General features: G+C 34.7%; 3 protein-coding genes across 7 annotated transcripts; all 3 read right to left on the bottom strand.

Annotated features, from left to right (window-relative positions):
* Positions 1-1687: 1687 nt before the first annotated feature.
* Positions 1688-10087, bottom strand: LOC128239198 (baculoviral IAP repeat-containing protein 3-like). Its single transcript, XM_052955718.1, has 7 exons — positions 9724-10087; positions 8372-8559; positions 7361-7489; positions 5907-6094; positions 5150-5261; positions 4896-5024; positions 1688-2274 (listed from the first exon to the last, which is right to left on the bottom strand). The coding sequence occupies exons 4-7, from the start codon at positions 6021-6023 to the stop codon at positions 2069-2071; spliced, it is 564 nt and encodes a 187-aa protein (XP_052811678.1). The 5' UTR covers positions 6024-6094; positions 7361-7489; positions 8372-8559; positions 9724-10087; the 3' UTR covers positions 1688-2068.
* Positions 8309-9949, bottom strand: LOC128238045 (baculoviral IAP repeat-containing protein 7-like). Its single transcript, XM_052953612.1, has 2 exons — positions 9724-9949; positions 8309-8559 (listed from the first exon to the last, which is right to left on the bottom strand). The coding sequence occupies exons 1-2, from the start codon at positions 9947-9949 to the stop codon at positions 8309-8311; spliced, it is 477 nt and encodes a 158-aa protein (XP_052809572.1).
* Positions 10088-10926: 839 nt separating the features above from the next.
* LOC128236779 (death-associated inhibitor of apoptosis 1-like) lies at positions 10927-17280 on the bottom strand. 5 transcript variants are annotated; one of them, XM_052951889.1, is made up of 10 exons: positions 17031-17274; positions 16823-16941; positions 16588-16639; positions 15907-16376; positions 14284-14442; positions 13879-14072; positions 13441-13528; positions 11915-12136; positions 11543-11691; positions 10927-11358 (listed from the first exon to the last, which is right to left on the bottom strand). In XM_052951889.1, exons 5-10 carry the CDS (start codon positions 14390-14392, stop codon positions 11347-11349), a joined length of 774 nt encoding a protein of 257 aa, XP_052807849.1. In that variant the 5' UTR covers positions 14393-14442; positions 15907-16376; positions 16588-16639; positions 16823-16941; positions 17031-17274; the 3' UTR covers positions 10927-11346. The 5 variants fall into 5 exon arrangements, 4 of the variants coding, with proteins under 4 accessions (XP_052807849.1, XP_052807850.1, XP_052807851.1 ...); XM_052951890.1 differs by having other exon boundaries at positions 14284-14427; positions 17031-17273; XM_052951891.1 differs by lacking the exon at positions 16588-16639 and having other exon boundaries at positions 17031-17280.
* Positions 17281-18095: the final 815 nt, after the last annotated feature.

Genomic DNA, 18095 nt, shown 5'->3' with positions numbered 1-18095 from the left:
TTTTATTTGACTTAACAACTCTCGAACGCAATATACAAATGACTGGGGTGCACATGCCATTACTGCGAATGAGTAGTATCAATACATTCGATATTGCATGTAAACTACCAAAATATAATAAATGATCACCTGCAAAATCGGCACACTGTTTCAAACATTAGGATATAAACAAAATGAAAGGATAAAACATAGTAGTCATGTTATCACTTTTAAATCCATTTACATTCAAATTTGAAAACTGTTCAATACATAAATGTGAGAAAGTTAAACTGTACAGCATTCCTCAGAGCTTAACCATTAAATTTAAACTCAATTCCTGGTTCCATCTAGTTAAATAACGCAACTCTTTTATTCCCTTTTAATGACCCAGACGTTTGAATTATGGCCCATCGACGAATACAAATAAACGAGGGTACTACTGATGCCTCTACAATATTACAATAGAGACGTCAGAGATAAGCTGTGAACATTTAACAATGACAAAAAAGAACATGATAATATACGATATGGAAATTTGCTGAACAGCTTCAAGCCGTTTTCTGTTTTCTTTTTTGACGACATTAAATAATCTCTGCCAATAAGTTAAAAAAGTCCAGAGGCCGAAGTGACGGTCACTAGATGTTTGATTAAATAATTATTTCGATGGACTGCTGTTGTACTGATGGCACTGATGGTGGTACTGTGAATTAAGGTGTTGTTGTTGTAATTTTTTATTTCTTATATATATTTTGATACATTCATATCATTTACATTCAAATTAACATTGAATTAATCAACGTTGCAATTCATTATTATTTAATTCATCCATTTTGTTTAATTTATTTTGCAGAAGAATTTAAGTTAAAAATGTTAGGGAGTTTATTTTACCTAGTTTTCTATTTATTGCAATGCAAAGGGAGATAAATGCAATTTGATTATACATGTTGTTTGCCAGGAAAGGTAATCGGCAGAAAGATGCAGAAGCCGGGTTAAAAGTATTTCCAATACACAAAACAGTAAAAAACTTCATGATATCTTACACCGATATGAATATATAAAATCTCTATAAACTAGCTGAAAGCATGTTATGAATACAGAAATATTTAATGAAAAAAATGTCTCAATGTTGTTGAATTGACTCTTCAGAAGCAATTAGACTATATTGTAGAGAGTAATGCAACATACATATCGATCAAGTTTTGAATTTTTATTAACGCCCGACCAAAACAAGTAACTATCTTAAAATGTACATGCTCTTAGGTATTTTCGTATTGATTTTAATTGCTTTACGGAGGTTAGACCCCGCTCAGAATACGTACAATTTGTTTATCTGCCTGCACGCGACATATATGCGAAATGAATGATTTTTCTGGTTCCGATGAGTTGAACCAAAAATAGGGAAAAAAGCCCCTTTATCATATAAACCATTTAAGGACTTAATGTCCAGTTGTGATGGACGTCAAGCCCGTATTAGGCAAGTGCTCATAAACCGGTTTAAGCCCTATGGTATATTTCTACTGACTTTGCCATTGCGGTTACACCAACGTTCACCAACTACTAATAAAAATATGAATTAACAAGTGAAACCGAACCGTCTTATTCAACCAGTGGTAGTAAGCCGCACGGGCGGTAACAAGAAGTCTCAGGTTCGTCACAAGGCAACGGCAGGGAGGTTGGGTGTGAAGAAAAACCGAGATGTTTGCACTTTTATACACTCTATTCAAGAATTCAAGTTCATAAATTAAATTCAAATGTAAATAATACTGTAAAACAAAACAAAAGTAAGAGTAAAAATTATGCATACGGTCAATGTGACTCTAGTGACAGTACGTGACAACATTGTAAAAGTTGTAAAAAACCTCTGTTTTGACCGAATAAATAAATAAAATAATAAATATGGCCCTGGCATAACAGACTCAGGAAGGAATGCATTTCCTTCCACATTGACTATAATCTCTTGAATAAAAATATACATACATCCCTGTGTAACAATATTTTACATTTGAAACACAGAATCATAATACTCTTCAGTAAAAACAACAACAAATGATAGGATGATTAATCTCAATAAAGTTCGTAAAAAAGTTGCTTAAGACCGCTTAATTTGGATCTTGTCCTCGATACTTTTCCCACAACTATTGCACGTGTTCAGAACGGATGCGCAGTCTTTGCATACAACCAGATGACCACATGGCCGAAAAACAGTGTCATGTTCATTGTGCAAACAGATCTGACATATAATCAATCTTTTCAGTTTCTGGTTCTCCTCTTCCATGGTTTCTCTCTCACTTATACCTTGGAAAAATTCAAATCATATACATATTTAATAAGAATTGTTTACAAATGAAAAACGTAGCCATCATAAAGTATATTGTCTCTGGCAAGTTCAATACAGATATCTTGGAAGGTTTTAAAGTTGTGGCAAATATTAATGCTTTCACAATGATGATGCTGACACCAAGGTTACGACCCAAACAAAAAACAGACTAACAATGGTCAATACTAAGATTGTGATTTCCCAAAATCAATCTCCCTTATAACAAAGTTTTTAACAGAGACCGGTCCTGTTGTAAGGCAAGTTTTCAGAACCTATATTGAGTCCATGAACATCTTGACAGTAAGAAGGCTCTGTGATTGGAAGAAATTATTCAAAATATTTGCCTTGTCAATGTTCGATTCGTAGACGATGCCATCGTAGATGAGAGGGGGATCTGGTTGGATACCGAAGTGAGACTACTATTTTTATCTAAAGAATTAATCTTTATGCTTAGCAGTTCTTATAATATAATGGCGTTGCGTCCATCAGGTTTGCCAGTATTGTTCATAGTTCGAGCGTCTGGCTCTTGCTTATGCTCTTCGTCTCTGACGAGGTAGTTAACGGATTTCATAATAAAACAAAAGAGGCTCTGAGAGAAAAATTGTATTGAACTTTGACAATATACATATTCCACAAAATGTCATAAATTGATAAGAAAAATGTTAAGCTTAAATATTGAAATGTTTGTGATGAAATGAATTCCACTCAAAAGATGACTAACCGATCGGAGTTTGATGTAGTCCCTTTGTGAAAGCTTTTCGTTTAGATTTTGATATGGCTGTTTTGTTAAATTTCAAAATTCAGTTAATAGGGAAGTGATAACAAACTAACTGATACAAAAAAGTTTCCGATTACCATCTTTTGGAACAATATCTGATGATGAAACTACAATAAAGTCGAGAAGATGTTCTGAGGTTTCGGTAAAATGAGTAGGGTCACAGATGACTTGTGACATATTGAATTGTTGACTCAATCTTTTGTTTAGATAATAATTTATTCAAATCAAGGCTAAAGTCTCATGTAATGACCCTATCTTTTATGCCGGTATCAACCGCCAGTGGTATAGAGATTGTTATGGATTTAAGTTCATATGAAGTGAAATTAGGAGGTCTGTAAAAAGTATCAACAGAAGGCGTTTAGATGTGTTATTCGCACCAAATACTTCCTACATCATTCACTTAAATATCACGTCGCTTTTATACAAATATGTCAGATTTAATGGAGAATTAGACACTTTCAAGACAGTCAGTAGATCTGTCTCCTCGAGGGGGAGGTATAAAAGGCAGGGAATATCGGGAGATTAAATGCTTCAGTAAAGGCTTAGATATAAAAGTTATGTTAGTCAGCATACACTGTCTTTTTTGCCGTAAAACAATTGCGCATTGTTGTGTATTATACTCAAGCTACCATCAACGGCAGAAAAGGTTTCATAATTGGAAATGATCGGAAGGATAAAACGCACTGAAAACCAACAAATAAATTAAAAAGAAGTTTAAGGTTTAACATATTTTGCTTGACCTTGATAGCAGTATAATACCTCATTCGATATGGGCATATTTCAGTAGACATCTAAAATTATGTTAAACTGAGATCAAACAGCTCAATGAATGATGGATATCTGCATTCTAACTGACCAGTTTCATGGAAAATAGGGAAAAGAATGAAAAATGGAAGAAAATATGTAGGGGGAAAGTTGAGTAACACAACAAGAACATCTGAGTTAAGCGTTGCCTCTGATGTATAGATATTTGGGACACTTTATCAGGTTTTTACGTGAATATACACTGTATTTTGCGAATGATAAAATTAAAGAAGGCATTATAATCAAGAAATTATTTTATAAAGTGTTATTGTAAATCAAGTGCAACGTCTGAAAATATATATTATAATAAACAATAATATAATTACTAATTAAGCAGCTACCTCAGAAACTTGAAGTTGTTGAATGACAGATATTAAGGGAAAAGGTGCAAACGGTTTCGGCATGTGATTCATGCAACATATAAATTATACGTAAAGAAAGGGTTATTCTTAATACAAATCAACTACTTGAACATGTGCCGCGGAATTTGAGAAGATGTCAACGTTATTGTTACCAAATAGTGCAGTAGTTCAGTGTGACTGAGTATGTGCCTTTAATCTGTCAACATGAGTACACGCTTTTCTGCGGACATGCGAGGTTCAAAATGACGTCAGATCGACCTACGTCTAATTTCATCAATGAATGGCGTTGCTGTTATTGCATACGGATTAGATAATGTCTTAATGATATTTAATCTTTTTAGGACATTACCAATAGGTTCAGATGATGATACCTATTATTTATTAAAGTGAAATATGTGATCATTACGAATAAATGTGATTTAATAAGTTATTTAATATGTGAAGTGGTTTAAGGTTATCCTGCATGAAAAAGTGGGTGAGGAAGGCAATACAATAAAATGTTTGAAAAGTTCAATTTAGTTTTGAAGAACATTTTTTTTCAGGATTAGAACTAACACACTTTGCAACATATAAGCGAAAATTAAAAGTTGAGCTAATTTTATCAAAGAAGATTTTATCAGGAATAGTTTCAAAAAGCATTTGCTTTATATACTACCTTCATCTTCTTCAGTGGAGCAACCGTGTTCAGAATTGTCTACACCGAAACTTAAAAAGAAATTGGGGTCGTCTTCCGCTTCGAGCAATATAGATGCAATATCAGCAGCTGTTATCTTCGCGTGTGGGCCTGTTGGAGACAAAACATGCTGAACAAATAGCAGACTCTGTTCTGAACCAGAACAAACCTTTAACCTCAGTATCAGACGTGTTTACAATTTTATAACAATCCCAACGCATGGAAAAAACGTTTACCATTCTTAATTCGAATCACAGAAATGGCTCTCATGGCATCTTCTTTTGGATATCCATTTTCTATTACAGCTTGCACTGCAGAATTCAAAGAATCACTTCTGACATCTTCTGTCTGCAATTGAAACTACATAAATCAGACCGTTGAACAGCCAAACGTCAGCCCAGTTTGCTGTGGTTTGGTGACCTTGCTTATGTTATTTTAGCATTGACCAGCCAAACGTTATGCAGTAAACTGGCTAAATGCTATTGGATCATTGACCAGCCAAACGTTATCAAGCAAATTGGCTGAATACTATTGAAACATTGAACAGTCAAACGTTATCCAGCGAATTGGCTAAATGCTTTTGGATCAATGAACAACCAAAGGTTATCCAGCAAATTGGCTAAATGCTATTGTATTATTGAACAGCCAAACGTTATCCAACAAGTTGGCTTAATGCTATTGGATCATTGAACAGTCAAACGTTATCCAGCAAGTTGGCTTAATTCTATTGGATCATTGAATAGCCAAACTTTATCCAGCAAAAATCGCTAAATGCTATTGTATCATTGAGCAGCCAAATGTTATCCAGTAAATTGGGTTTTATGCTATTGGATCATTGAACAGCCAAACGTTATCCAGCAAATTGGCTTAATGCTATTGGAACATTGAACAGCCAAACGTTATCCAGCAAATTGACTTAATGCTATTGGATCACTGAACAGCCAAAAACGATACCAGTTTGGTTTCGTAAGAAACATGCTTGATTGTATGTACCATTGAAGGCGTGTCATCCTCTGGATTATCTCCGTCCTCCACTTTCCTGAAAAACATTTTCCCCTTTGTAATGAGTACATGATGACAGGCCGGGTACCATTTGGCGTGCTCAACCATTGGGTCGTCCCCGGGTTCCCAGTTTCGGAGCCCTCCACCGCAGTAGTAGCAGCGAGCTCTGTCCTGTACACCTGGAAATGGAAAAAAGCAATACAAAATGATTCACTGAATGAAAGAACAAACACAGGAACATAAAACCGACAGAGTAAGTCCACTGAAATGAGAGCAAGACTGTTCCTTCTTAGCATAAGGACGAACGAAACGCGGCTTAACTGCAGGACAGATAAGATAAGATAAGCTTTAACATCTTTTGCTTGACCTTGATAGCAGTATAATACCTCATTCGATATGTGCATATTTCAGTAGACATTTAAAATTATGTTAAACTGAGATCAAACAACTCAATGAATGATGGATATCTGCATTCTAACTGACCATTACCATGGAACATAGGGAAAAGAATGCAAAATGGAAGAAAATATGTAGGGGGAAAGTTGAGTAACACAACAAGAACATCTGAGATAAGCGTTGCCTCTGATATATAGATATTTGGAACACTTTATCAGGTTTTACGTGAATATACACTGTATTTTGCGAATGATAAAATTAAAGAAGGCATTTAATAAAGAAATTATTATATAAAGTGTTATTGTAAATCAAGTGCAACGTCTGAAAATATATATTATAATAAACAATAGTGTTATTGCTAATTAAGCAACTACCTCAGAAACTTGAAGTTGTTGAATGACAGATATTAAGGAAAAAGGTGCAAACGGTTTCGGCATGTGATTTATGCAACATATAAATTATAAGTTAAGAAGGGTAATTCTTAATACAAATCAACTACTTGAACATGTACCGCGGGATTTGAGAAGATGTCAACGTTTTTGTTACCAAAAAGTGCAGTAGTTCAGTGTGACTGAGTATGTGCCTTTAATCTGTCAACATGAGTACACGCTTTTCTGCGGACATGCGAGGTTCAAAATGACGTCAGATCGACCTACGTCTAATTTCATCAATGAAAGTCTTCGCTGTTATTGCATACGGATTAGATAATGTCTTAATGATATTTTATCTTTTTAGGACATTACCAATAGGTTCAGATGATGATACCTATTATTTATTAAAGTGAAATATGTGATCATTACGAATAAATGTGATTTTATAAGTTATTTAATATGTGAAGTGGTTTAAGGTTATCCTGCATGAAAAAGTGGGTGAGGAAGGCAATACAATAAAACGTTTGAAAAGTTCAATTTAGTTTTGAAGAACATTTTTTTTCAGGATATGAACTAACACACTTTGCAACATATAAGCGAAAATTAAAAGTTGAGCTAATTTTTTCAAAGAAGATTTTATCAGGAATAGGTTCAAAAAGCATTTGCTTTATATACTACCTTCATCTTCTTCAGTGGAGCAACCGTGTTCAGAAATGTCTACACCGAAACTTAAAAAGAAATTGGGGTCGCCTTCCGCTTCCAGCAATATAGATGCAATATCAGCAGCTGTTATCTTCGCGTGTGGGCCTGTTGGAGACAAAACATGCTGAACAAATAGCAGACTCTGTTCTGAACCAGAACAAACCTTTAACCTCAGTATCAGACGTGTTTACAATTTTATAACAATCCCAACGCATGGAAAAAACGTTTATCATTCTTAATTCGAATCACAGAAATGGCTCTCATGGCATTTTCTTTTGAATATCCATTTTCTATTACAACTTGCACTGCAGTATTCAAAGAATCACTTCTGACATCTTCTGTCTGCAATTGAAACTACATAAATCAGACCGTTGAACAGCCAAACATCAGCCCAGTTTGCTGTGGTTTGGTGACCTTGCTTATGTTATTTTAGCATTGACCAGCCAAACGTTATGCAGTAAACTGGCTAAATTCTATTGGATCATTGACCAGCCAAACGTTATCAAGCAAATTGGCTGAATACTATTGAAACATTGAACAGTCAAACGTTATCCAGCGAATTGGCTAAATGCTTTTGGATCAATGAACAACCAAAGGTTATCCAGCAAATTGGCTAAATGCTATTGTATTATTGAACAGCCAAACGTTATCCAGCAAGTTGGCTTAATGCTATTGGATCATTGAACAGCCAAACGTTATCAAGCAAGTTGGTTTAATTCTATTGGATCATTGAATAGCCAAACGTTATCCAGCAAAAATCGCTAAATGCTATTGTATCATTGAACAGCCAAACGTTATCCAGTAAATTGGGTTTTAAGCTATTGGATCATTGAACAGCCAAACGTTATCCAGCAAATTGGCTTAAAGCTATTTGAACATTGAACAGCCAAACGTTATCCAGCAAATTGACTGAATGCTATTGGATCACTGAACAGCCAAAAACGATACCAGTTTGGTTTTGTAAGAAACATGCTTGATTGTATGTACCATTGAAGGCGTGTCATCCTCTGGATTGTCTCCGTCCTCCACTTTCCTGAAAAACATTTTCTCCTTTGTAATGAGTACATGATGACAGGCCGGGTACCATTTGGCGTGCTCAACCATTGGGTCGTCCCCGGGTTCCCAGTTTCGGAGCCCTCCACCGCAGTGGTAGCAGCGAACACTGTCCTGTACACCTGGAAATGGAAGAAAAGTAATGCAAAATGATTCACTGAATGAAAGAACAAACACAGGAACATAAAACCGACAGAGTAAGTCCACTGAAGTGAGAGCAAGACTGTTCCTTCTTAGCATAAGGACGAACGAAATGCTGCTTCACTGCAGGACAAATAAGATTCCATATCTGCAATGAATGGAATTTCTAACGGACTGCAGTACAAATGAAAATAAAAAGATCTTCATATTAAATTTAGAGTAATGATTAATAATAAAATGCATATGACACTTATTATACTTTCTTAACGATGACTTGTTTCCATGACCTATCTAGTAACTGTTCGATACATATGAGTTTACTTTTGTTCGATATAAATGAGTTTACTACTGTTCGAAATGAATGAATTAAATTCTGTTCGATATGTATGTTTTTACCTCTGTTCGATATGTATGATTTTACTATTGTTCGATAGTCACGCTTTAAATTCTGGTCGAAATGTACCATTTAGTACTATTAGACTTTAGTCAGTTGCAGCTTATCTTTAATTTAAAAAAATGAAATGAACATGCATTTCGGTTTTAATAAAATAAATGCTGTATATTTATATTTTTAATTCAAATAATTTTAATCAAATGTTCCTTTACAGCTGTAGATAAGTATTTAAAAAATAAATAAAATAAATAAATATACATCTTGTGTAGACGGCAACATCGTTTTGATTGGTAAATATAGAAACAGGTAATGTTTTAGTTTATTTGTACTCATATTGATAAGTTATGTCCTTGAACTAAGTATGGTAGTAAATTGTATTGGTAGATAATTATAGAAACAGGTAATACTTCATGTTTACCCAGTATCATAGTTAAACGTCCTTGAACTTTAAATGGAAACACACTAGAAATACGGAAGTTTAATAACAGGAACGATAAAACTGATAGACAATAAAATAAAATAGGTTATAGTCCACTAATAGAAGCTATACCGCCAATGATCCCTTTTGTTGAGATGATACACCTAGTATAAAACATCTTAGGTAAAATGGTTGAAATATTAATACATAAGCCAAAGAGCATTTTGCAAAAAAGACTTTACATCTATCTGATCGACACGCCTATCAACAAAATCCATTAAACGTTCTAAATAATATAAATTTACAAAAGTTGAATTTTCATTTTTTTATTACCTGTATAAACTAAGCCTGCATCCACCAGATCTTCCACTTTGACATGTGCATCAGCTGGCCAAGGCGTTGAAGCGGCCGTGAAAGACGCAGTTCTTCGCGACGCCAGTGCATACTGCGGGTATTTCGGTTTCAGGGTACTTATTCCCAAAGCAAGCGGTGTGGGTTTGGAACCCTCCTTCTTCTGTTTCGTAGAAACTACATCAGAACAACTGTTTCTGGCTGCCATATGTTTGCACATTTAAACTTTTGTTATCAATGATCGTTGGTAAACTAAATTGCGCATACTCTTCACGGGTATAGTTACAGCTTATCAATGCAAACATGTGCCGTATGGCCGGTGATTTAAAGTAGTCCCATTGTTACAATTTTGAAATCTTGTCGATACAAATGTTAAACCTGAGCTCGTATACAATATATCTTTTTTTCTGCAGAGTGCAATGCAATGACATATATTTATAACGTTTTGATGGAAATCCAACCTAATTTGGCCTAATTATTTTGCCATATTTCTGCAAACACTTATCGCAAACCTCTGTATTGCTTCTGTGCAAATATAAACACCACGAGACAAGACGTTCTCAGTAGATAAAAGGAATGAGTAAAACAATCACGAAAGTGCAATGATAGTAAGCATTTGTCCTCGTTTTCGCGAATTAAACAATTTTCATGAAAATAATGTTTTCATGGAAGTAATTATTATGCAGCTAGTTATAAGTAAAATCACTCAACTCGATGACACATGCATTTGGAAGGTTTAAATTTGGATTACGAATAATATTGGCCTTATTCTTAAACAGACATTCTATTTAATTCTGTAAGGCCTAGATGTCTTTTTACATATTATGCAGATAAAATAATTGTTTGAGAATGACAATCATATGCTTTAGATATTAAATGCTTCATCGGCCAATTCAGTTAATTATGTCTTGCTTATGAAATATGTCTCGAATTAAAATGTCGGTCAGGGTTACAGGTCAACCGTTTATGCGCCATGATGTTTAGTTTTTTTAAAGCATGGAAACTTTAGTTACATGCAACGGAAACTTTGTTTTATTTGATGTATTAGATGGCAGGCTATGTAGGGAACAAGACACTTGCACATTGTATGATAACGTTGCTGTACCACGCCGGCTTTTTTATCACTGGAATCAGGGGATTTTGGTAGCGCAAACATGGACTTTTCCTCAGCGACACCCTGATACATTATATGCTCAATCCATTTTATTCTGACAACCACTTGATATAAATAAACAAAGGTTTTACATTAACATTTCAATTGCGTGAAACGCATTTAAAATTCAAAACGTGATAAGAACAATAATACGACATATCTCTTCGATAGAGTAACAAAATAATGCAAAATATACACTTGAAAAAAGTCACTACATAATTATTCTGATAAGTAAGCATCAACAACTCGCATGTCCCCAATACACGTGAACAAAAGTTTCAACTGAACTGTCATCCATCTTAGGTTAACTAACGTATTATGTTTTAAATGTTGACAACAAAACGGTAATAACACACGTCTTGATGTGTCCTCTCCTCCCATCTTATCGAACAGACCCAACTCTTGGCATGCTGTTTCCGGGTTTAATGTCACCCCTGCTTGGGATTTAACCTTCAACCGTTTGCCTATAAAAGAAGTTATAGCCTTCACTATTGTTAGATACTGAAATCGAAATGAACATGTGCTAAGCAATGACATATTTAATTGCTTTAATATTTTCGACATTATCAAACACTGATTATTTCATGTTTAAGTGGGACTAACCATATGTTTTGCACGAAAGAAGTGAAAGTAATACAAGAAACTCACAAACACATCTCGAATGTAGTTCTCCCCCTTTGATAATATAACGTGGTAACACCCATTGTTAAAGCGAGCGTGTCTTTCCCAAGGGTCGTCATTGACATACCAGTCAGAGATAGCAATGCCACAATAGTAACACCGGCAAATCCTTCCTCCTTCAAGTAGGTATGTAAACTCATTGTATACACTTACTATGATATGGGCGATTGCGAATATATCAATATCAAAGGAAACATGGTATTTCAATTAAATGCAATAAAATAAAGTAAAATTTCAGGCGGTTGCTTCTTTTAATCCAATTTAAACGATATCTTAACCAAAGAAACTGGGTCCCATTTCTATTAAAAATAAACTCCTTGTAAACAAGTTGTACTTAACCTATGTAAATGAATCCAGCTTCGGCCATATTTTGCGAAGTTGGCATTTCGATATCTCCTTGAATGTTCCCAAACGTGTGGTTTCTGGCATCAGCCGACAACAAATGTGCTTCCATCGGGTCCCGGTACTGTATCCCGGTCAAGGTGCGAAAATCCGTTATCCTTCCCCTGTATGTGTCCTTCAAGTCATATAACAAGGTTGGTGTTAAGAATCGCTGGACACCTAAAGAGCAAAGTTATTGTTAGTTATACAGGTAAAATGGTACTTTTAGCAAGTGAACATTCAACCATTATTGTAACAAAGACTTGTTTACTTCCACTTAACTACATAAAGGCAATTTACTGATAATGTTACTAGAGACTTCAATTATGCAAATTGTATAACAGAAATGCTCTGTTTCTCTATTTTAGCGCGACAAAAGATAGAAACGATCTTTAATTTGTTATTACATTTTGAACCTAATACTTAAAGCTGCACTCTCAAAGGTATACCATTTTTACAACTTTTTTATTTGTTTGTCTTGGAAAGAGCAAAGTTTTGCGTAAATATCTGCAAAACAATGATAAAAGATTGCTGATAAAAGATATGGTCGCAGATTTGCATATTTCCGTTCGAAAACTAATGTTTTATGGCTTAAACCGTTAATAACGTTTTTTTTTAAAAAAAATGCAAAACACATCAAGTTTTGAACTATAAAATAAGAATCTGCGATTATTTTTGTCAGTACTCTTATATCACTGGATTACATGGATTTTCGCAAAAAATGGCTCTTTCCAAGACAAACAAATAATTTCAAAACGTTCAATCTGTGAGAGTGCAGCTTTAAATGTGATCATATGTTTGATTTCGTTACTGATTTGACACACACACACTAAATAAATAAAGAAACGTATGGGACAAGTAGCCATACATTTAACCAATCTACTGTTTACAAGTACAATGATCAGGGCCATACAAACACCGAACAAGAGAGATCACAACAGCAATTAAATATGTCATGTGTATTCAAGCATTGACAGAGCTTACTATTTTTGACCGCTTTACCATGTAATCATTTGTAGTAACGATCTGATATGCCTACTATGGCCCTGAAGGGCCCCCGTTCAAAAACGAACTTTAGAAAGGAGGTAGAGCTATGTACAGTGATAAGAACGGGCAAATATAAAATCACCGTTAGCTCAATATCAGCAGCCGTCTCTTGTTTAACAAATTGCCATTAACTTTTAATTGCAATAACATTTTAAACATTAAGTTCACATACTTATACAGACATATTTAAAAGTTGTATTTCAGTATTTCATTCCAGTATTCGTCAAAATAAATCTACGGGTGTGAACACCCCTTCAGCTACAATCCCATATAACATACTAAGACTAATATTAACGAACGATCTTCATTTGCCAAAAGACTCGATCTATTCGAGCGTGCAAATCACTATTTCGTAGTTACATCCATGACGGTATGTTTATGAATCAACTAATTAAAATTGTATTTATATAAAACGGTAAACGCTATATTTGAATCACCTTGAGGATTGTCTTCATATATTTGAACTTCTCTTCCGGGTTCAAACCTCCTTTCTCGTATATTTGCGGTCACTGCAATTGCACCTCGCTGCAAAATAAAACCAGAACCTTCTTCTGTTTGGCAGAATCATTAGAATACCGCTGTTCAACCATGCATTTACACGTTCTTAAAATAGAACCATTTTGCAAAATAAAATAAATTAAACAAGACGAGGAAAACATATGCAGACCCGAAATACCGCCATATCTACATTTTACATCTGATACCCTTTATTATCATCAAATCATATTGGTTTAACGTTTTCTATTGGATTGAACGTGGTCACGTGTTAAGTAATAAATATACATTGACTCGTTTGCAAAATCTTTTGGTTACGAAATTGTAACGTCATAACGTTTTTCTTCCTACCCAAACACCGACTGTCTTTTTTACTTCACCTGTACTATACTTGGCGCCCAAACCCCATTGTTTTCCATGCTGTATGCCCGGTTTATGAAGTCAATTCCCTTTTCAGCAATCACATTCATGCAGTGGGGAAATCTGGCAAACGTAGCGTGGGACATCCAAGGGTCATCGCCAGGTGTTGGACATATAATGTTGTTGCAGCAAAAACAGCGCAGAGCTCCATGAGCTATTTATTTAACACAAAATAAATTGCGGTTTCATACTATCATTTTGCAGAAAAGGTTCGATACATATATATTGAACATTTTTATGTGTTATTTGAAATTTTAGGAAAAAATGCGCGTTGTTTCGTGGCTACATCACTATTAATAGGGACTTTAAAGTAATGAGTAAATACTTTATTGTTCAACATATGAGGGTCTAATGATAAACGTTACCATGTTTAAAAAATCCCGATCTTGCCCATTCTGTTACATTGAACCAATATCTGGTCCTTCCAAAATCTTGCATGGACAGTACTCTTTGAGAAATGTGTCTGTTTTGCATGGCTTCTTTCTTGTGAGACTGTTTGCAACTTTTTTCTTAAAAGTAAATAACTGAAATCATTTGAGCAAGATAAAATAAAGGTTAATTACGACTTGGTTAGTAAATCACACAATTATGATGCTTGGAAAAAGTAATTTCTAAAACAAAATAAAGCTTTTACTTTGGATGGCTTTTAATAGACACCATTTAATTCAGTTTTACATCCAACACGTTTCATATTTATTGCAAATATGTAAAATTAAAAAACCACCAATTTTTACAACAATTTGTTTTCGCAATCGCATGATTTACTGATGATATGAAGTAAATTGCTTGCATCGATTTACCACGAGTCAACCGAAAAGTCGTTAACCCTTCAATGTACTAATTGGATGCATCTGACCAATAAAAGCGAGCGGTTTTTTTTTTATCATGGCAGCGACCTTAAGGGGCTAATCATAATTTAAAACATAATACTCAAAATGTTTCAATCCAACTATGTATTTTCACTTAAATAAAATTTTTAGTCTGATTATTAGTCAACTAGTTGCTTGATTAACAGCTTACGTCACTTGAAAACAAATCATTAACTTAGTTTACGCTACCACGCATGCACCCACACCCACACCAAAACCCACACACGCCAACGCCCACACACACGCATGCACGCGCGCAAGACTACACCCCCCCACGACCCCCCACACGCACACCCACATACCCACCTACCCACTCACACGCACGTACGCACGCACACACACACACACACACACACACACACACACACACACACAGGTTTTTGTATAGGCGCAAAATCAGAATAACAAACTGGTTTATGTTGTTATTAGTGAACGAGCTGTAACAAATGTAAATGTCATGCTGATATAAACCTACTTACAAGCTCAACATATCCTTCGAAAATGCAAAAATACCCGAAAATCCGCCATTTTGTATCGTACTAAACATGTCCATCACTTACAGTTATTTACGTTGGATATCTGGATAGCTCACATAAGGAAGTATGCACTGATTTGTAGATGGATTAATTATATATTTTTGTTGAATTATGGATTATATAAGTATACAAACTTCTTTGAAACAATGTTTACCTTTATTGACAAATTGCTTTTCTTATACATGAAATGACACATGTATAACGCCCACCCAAATTGAATCTTATAGGCTTAATATTAAACTCCTATTTTAGCACTAGGAAGCTCCCTTTAGATATTTTTGTTTATCTCTGTTGTAAAATGAAACAAAACTCACAACGTCACCATTGGGTTTAACTGACAATTAAGGACTTATACTACCTAAAACGAGAGTGAAAACATGTTATTTCTTTTATTTACATCATTTGGTAGTTTTTCGGTTAAGAATAAAAATAACGCAAATCAACAGCAACCTCTTTAAAACTCACTTCAGTATTTTGTTTAAAATAGTCAATTAAATACATGACAATCAATACAGTAATTCGATATGATAACAAGGATTAACTGTCATTAAATGGCCAACACTACTCTAGCAAATTTTCTTACCTGCAAATCCAAGCTATTGTAACATGAACACATTTATTCTTATCAAACACATTTCAATCCTAGATATGCACAGATATGGAAAACATTCGCTAATGTTCAACACGAAATTGAGTAGTTTCTTTTTTAAATATATATACATAACTGAACTATATCAGTTGCACACATGGGTCTATTGGGATCCCTTGGATTGCTATTAAAAGCATTTGAGTCAAACGACTATATATAGCGTTCATGTTCGATTAAATAGAATATTTAGGCTATGTATGTCTTCACTGTCTTTGTGACCTCTCTTTCACAGTCTGGGCACGTACTGGTGTTTGGTGCGCACTCCCCACAGATCGCCCTATGTCCACAGGGTATCAGCAACATGCAGGACGGCCTCTCTCTACAGACCCTGCACTCCAACATGGCCCGTCGTCGCCGGTTGTCCTCCTCTAGTTCAGATATTGACATATCTGAGGTCACTGGTGCTGAAGCACAGGGAGATACGGAAGTTTGCAATCTAATTCAAATTTAACTCAGATATGTTCGTGAAAATATATAAATCATATAAACGTCGAACTAAATGTTGTACACAGCTCTTTATTTTACTTCCTACCATTTCATCAGTGACAATGGTACAGTGATGTTTCATGTGTTATGTAATACTTTATAAAATTAACATATCCAAAAAACAACAACCTTTTATTGAAACATCTGACGACAATGCAGCAGGTTTTGAAAATCCAGGCCTCTAAAAATGTTCCAAAATAGTTACTGAGATTGGAAAACAAAAAACGTTCAATTGGAGTAAACATGCATTAATTATTATCATTATTGTTATAGGAATTATTGCATATGATAGCATTGCTGAATATAAATTTTACTTTATAATTGGAAAACAATCTGTTAAAGGGTTGTTTCTACTCTTGCTTACATTTGTCAGAAAAGGGCACATCTTTGACACTTCTTCATGTATCAGCATTGGGTCGTCGTCTTCCTTGAAATAACGAAGCGATGTTCTACAGCTAAAACACATCACTATGTCATGGTAACCTGGAAGAGAAAATATGAACCGAATTCAAGTTAGATTCAAAAGAACGGTCCTTTAAAGAACTTTCGAAATCCATATTGATGATACATACCTGTTGAATAGAAACCAGCTTCAGCCAACTTTAAAGGTGAAGGTTTGTACTGCCAATTTTGAAAAGTTTCTAGTCTATCATTTAAGATATCCATAATGGTATTTTTCTGCAATGCTTATATGCTTGAATGTTCACACAGTATTTGAATATGTAAGAAACGTAAACTTTAACTTCCGAGAATCCACATAAATGTATACACGTAATCGGGATCCCTTTTATTAAGAAGATCTAAATTTAGTCTACATAAATCAAACATACTCACGGTTTTAAATACATAAAACTTAAAATTATATAGATTTGTGATAACCATTTAACTTATGAATACGTTTTGACTTTTTATTGGCACCATAAAAAATGAGAAGTTTCTTTTGTTGAACTTTATACATTCGGTGGTCTCGCTGAAACTGCAAAAACTAAAATGCATACGCGTATATATTGTCGCTTTCAATTTCAATAAGAACATTTGGTTGTATCTATGGGCAATCTGGGATTGCTCTCCGTTTAGATAATAGTGGTATGTAACCGTAACAATTTAAGTTTGTCGACAATTTCGGTAATAAAAAAATAAGAGCACGTGGATACCTGAATTATCTTATTTTCACAAATAATTAAACACCTTCCATGGTGGATTGTCCAAGAAGTTAACATAATCGTATATTGGTGTCGCTATGCTTACGATTTGCATAAAACAGTCTGCGACTATGATTATTATATGACAGTCTGTAATCGCTTGTAAAAGACCAACTCTTATGTCAGATTGGTAAAGATCTTTGTGCGATTACTTCCAATCTGTTGCACAACTAACAACGAGAAATTCTTGTGATGGACCTGCCGTTTGATTATTGAATAAATTTTGGTTCCTTGTGGCATAGCAACACGTTTGAAATGAAGTCACATGCTGTTACTACCAGTCTTATAAGTATTATACTCGCAAGTTATCTTATTCAATATGGATGTAATCTGGCTTGAAAGGAAGACGTCGGAAAGACATCAAAGCCACAGTTATATGCACCAAAAGTAAGGCAATTTGTCTGCCCAACGTTATCACATATCATAAGTAAATAT

The sequence above is a fragment of the Mya arenaria genome, chromosome 6, assembly GCF_026914265.1.
Source record: "Mya arenaria isolate MELC-2E11 chromosome 6, ASM2691426v1".
Taxonomy (NCBI): domain Eukaryota; kingdom Metazoa; phylum Mollusca; class Bivalvia; order Myida; family Myidae; genus Mya; species Mya arenaria.
Note: the sequence above shows the minus strand (reverse complement) of the source record. Positions and strands in the feature narration are given on the sequence as shown.

What these genes read in the sequence shown, in the direction of transcription:
- LOC128239198 (XM_052955718.1), bottom strand. Translation starts at nt 6,023, where the DNA reads ATGGTTGAGCACGCCAAATGGTACCCGGCCTGTCATCATGTACTCATT. An exon ending in AGGATGACACGCCTTCAATG is followed by an intron (nt 5,262 to 5,906) that starts GTACATACAATC and finishes TTTCAATTGCAG; the next exon opens with ACAGAAGATGTCAGAAGTGA. An exon ending in TGTGATTCGAATTAAGAATG is followed by an intron (nt 5,025 to 5,149) that starts GTAAACGTTTTT and finishes TGTCTCCAACAG; the next exon opens with GCCCACACGCGAAGATAACA.
- LOC128238045 (XM_052953612.1), bottom strand. Translation starts at nt 9,949, where the DNA reads ATGGCAGCCAGAAACAGTTGTTCTGATGTAGTTTCTACGAAACAGAAG. An exon ending in TGCAGGCTTAGTTTATACAG is followed by an intron (nt 8,560 to 9,723) that starts GTAATAAAAAAA and finishes TTCCATTTCCAG; the next exon opens with GTGTACAGGACAGTGTTCGC.
- LOC128236779 (XM_052951891.1), bottom strand. Translation starts at nt 14,392, where the DNA reads ATGCAAAACAGACACATTTCTCAAAGAGTACTGTCCATGCAAGATTTT. An exon ending in GGGCGCCAAGTATAGTACAG is followed by an intron (nt 13,529 to 13,878) that starts GTGAAGTAAAAA and finishes TTTATTTTGCAG; the next exon opens with CGAGGTGCAATTGCAGTGAC. An exon ending in ATATGAAGACAATCCTCAAG is followed by an intron (nt 12,137 to 13,440) that starts GTGATTCAAATA and finishes TTTGCTCTTTAG; the next exon opens with GTGTCCAGCGATTCTTAACA.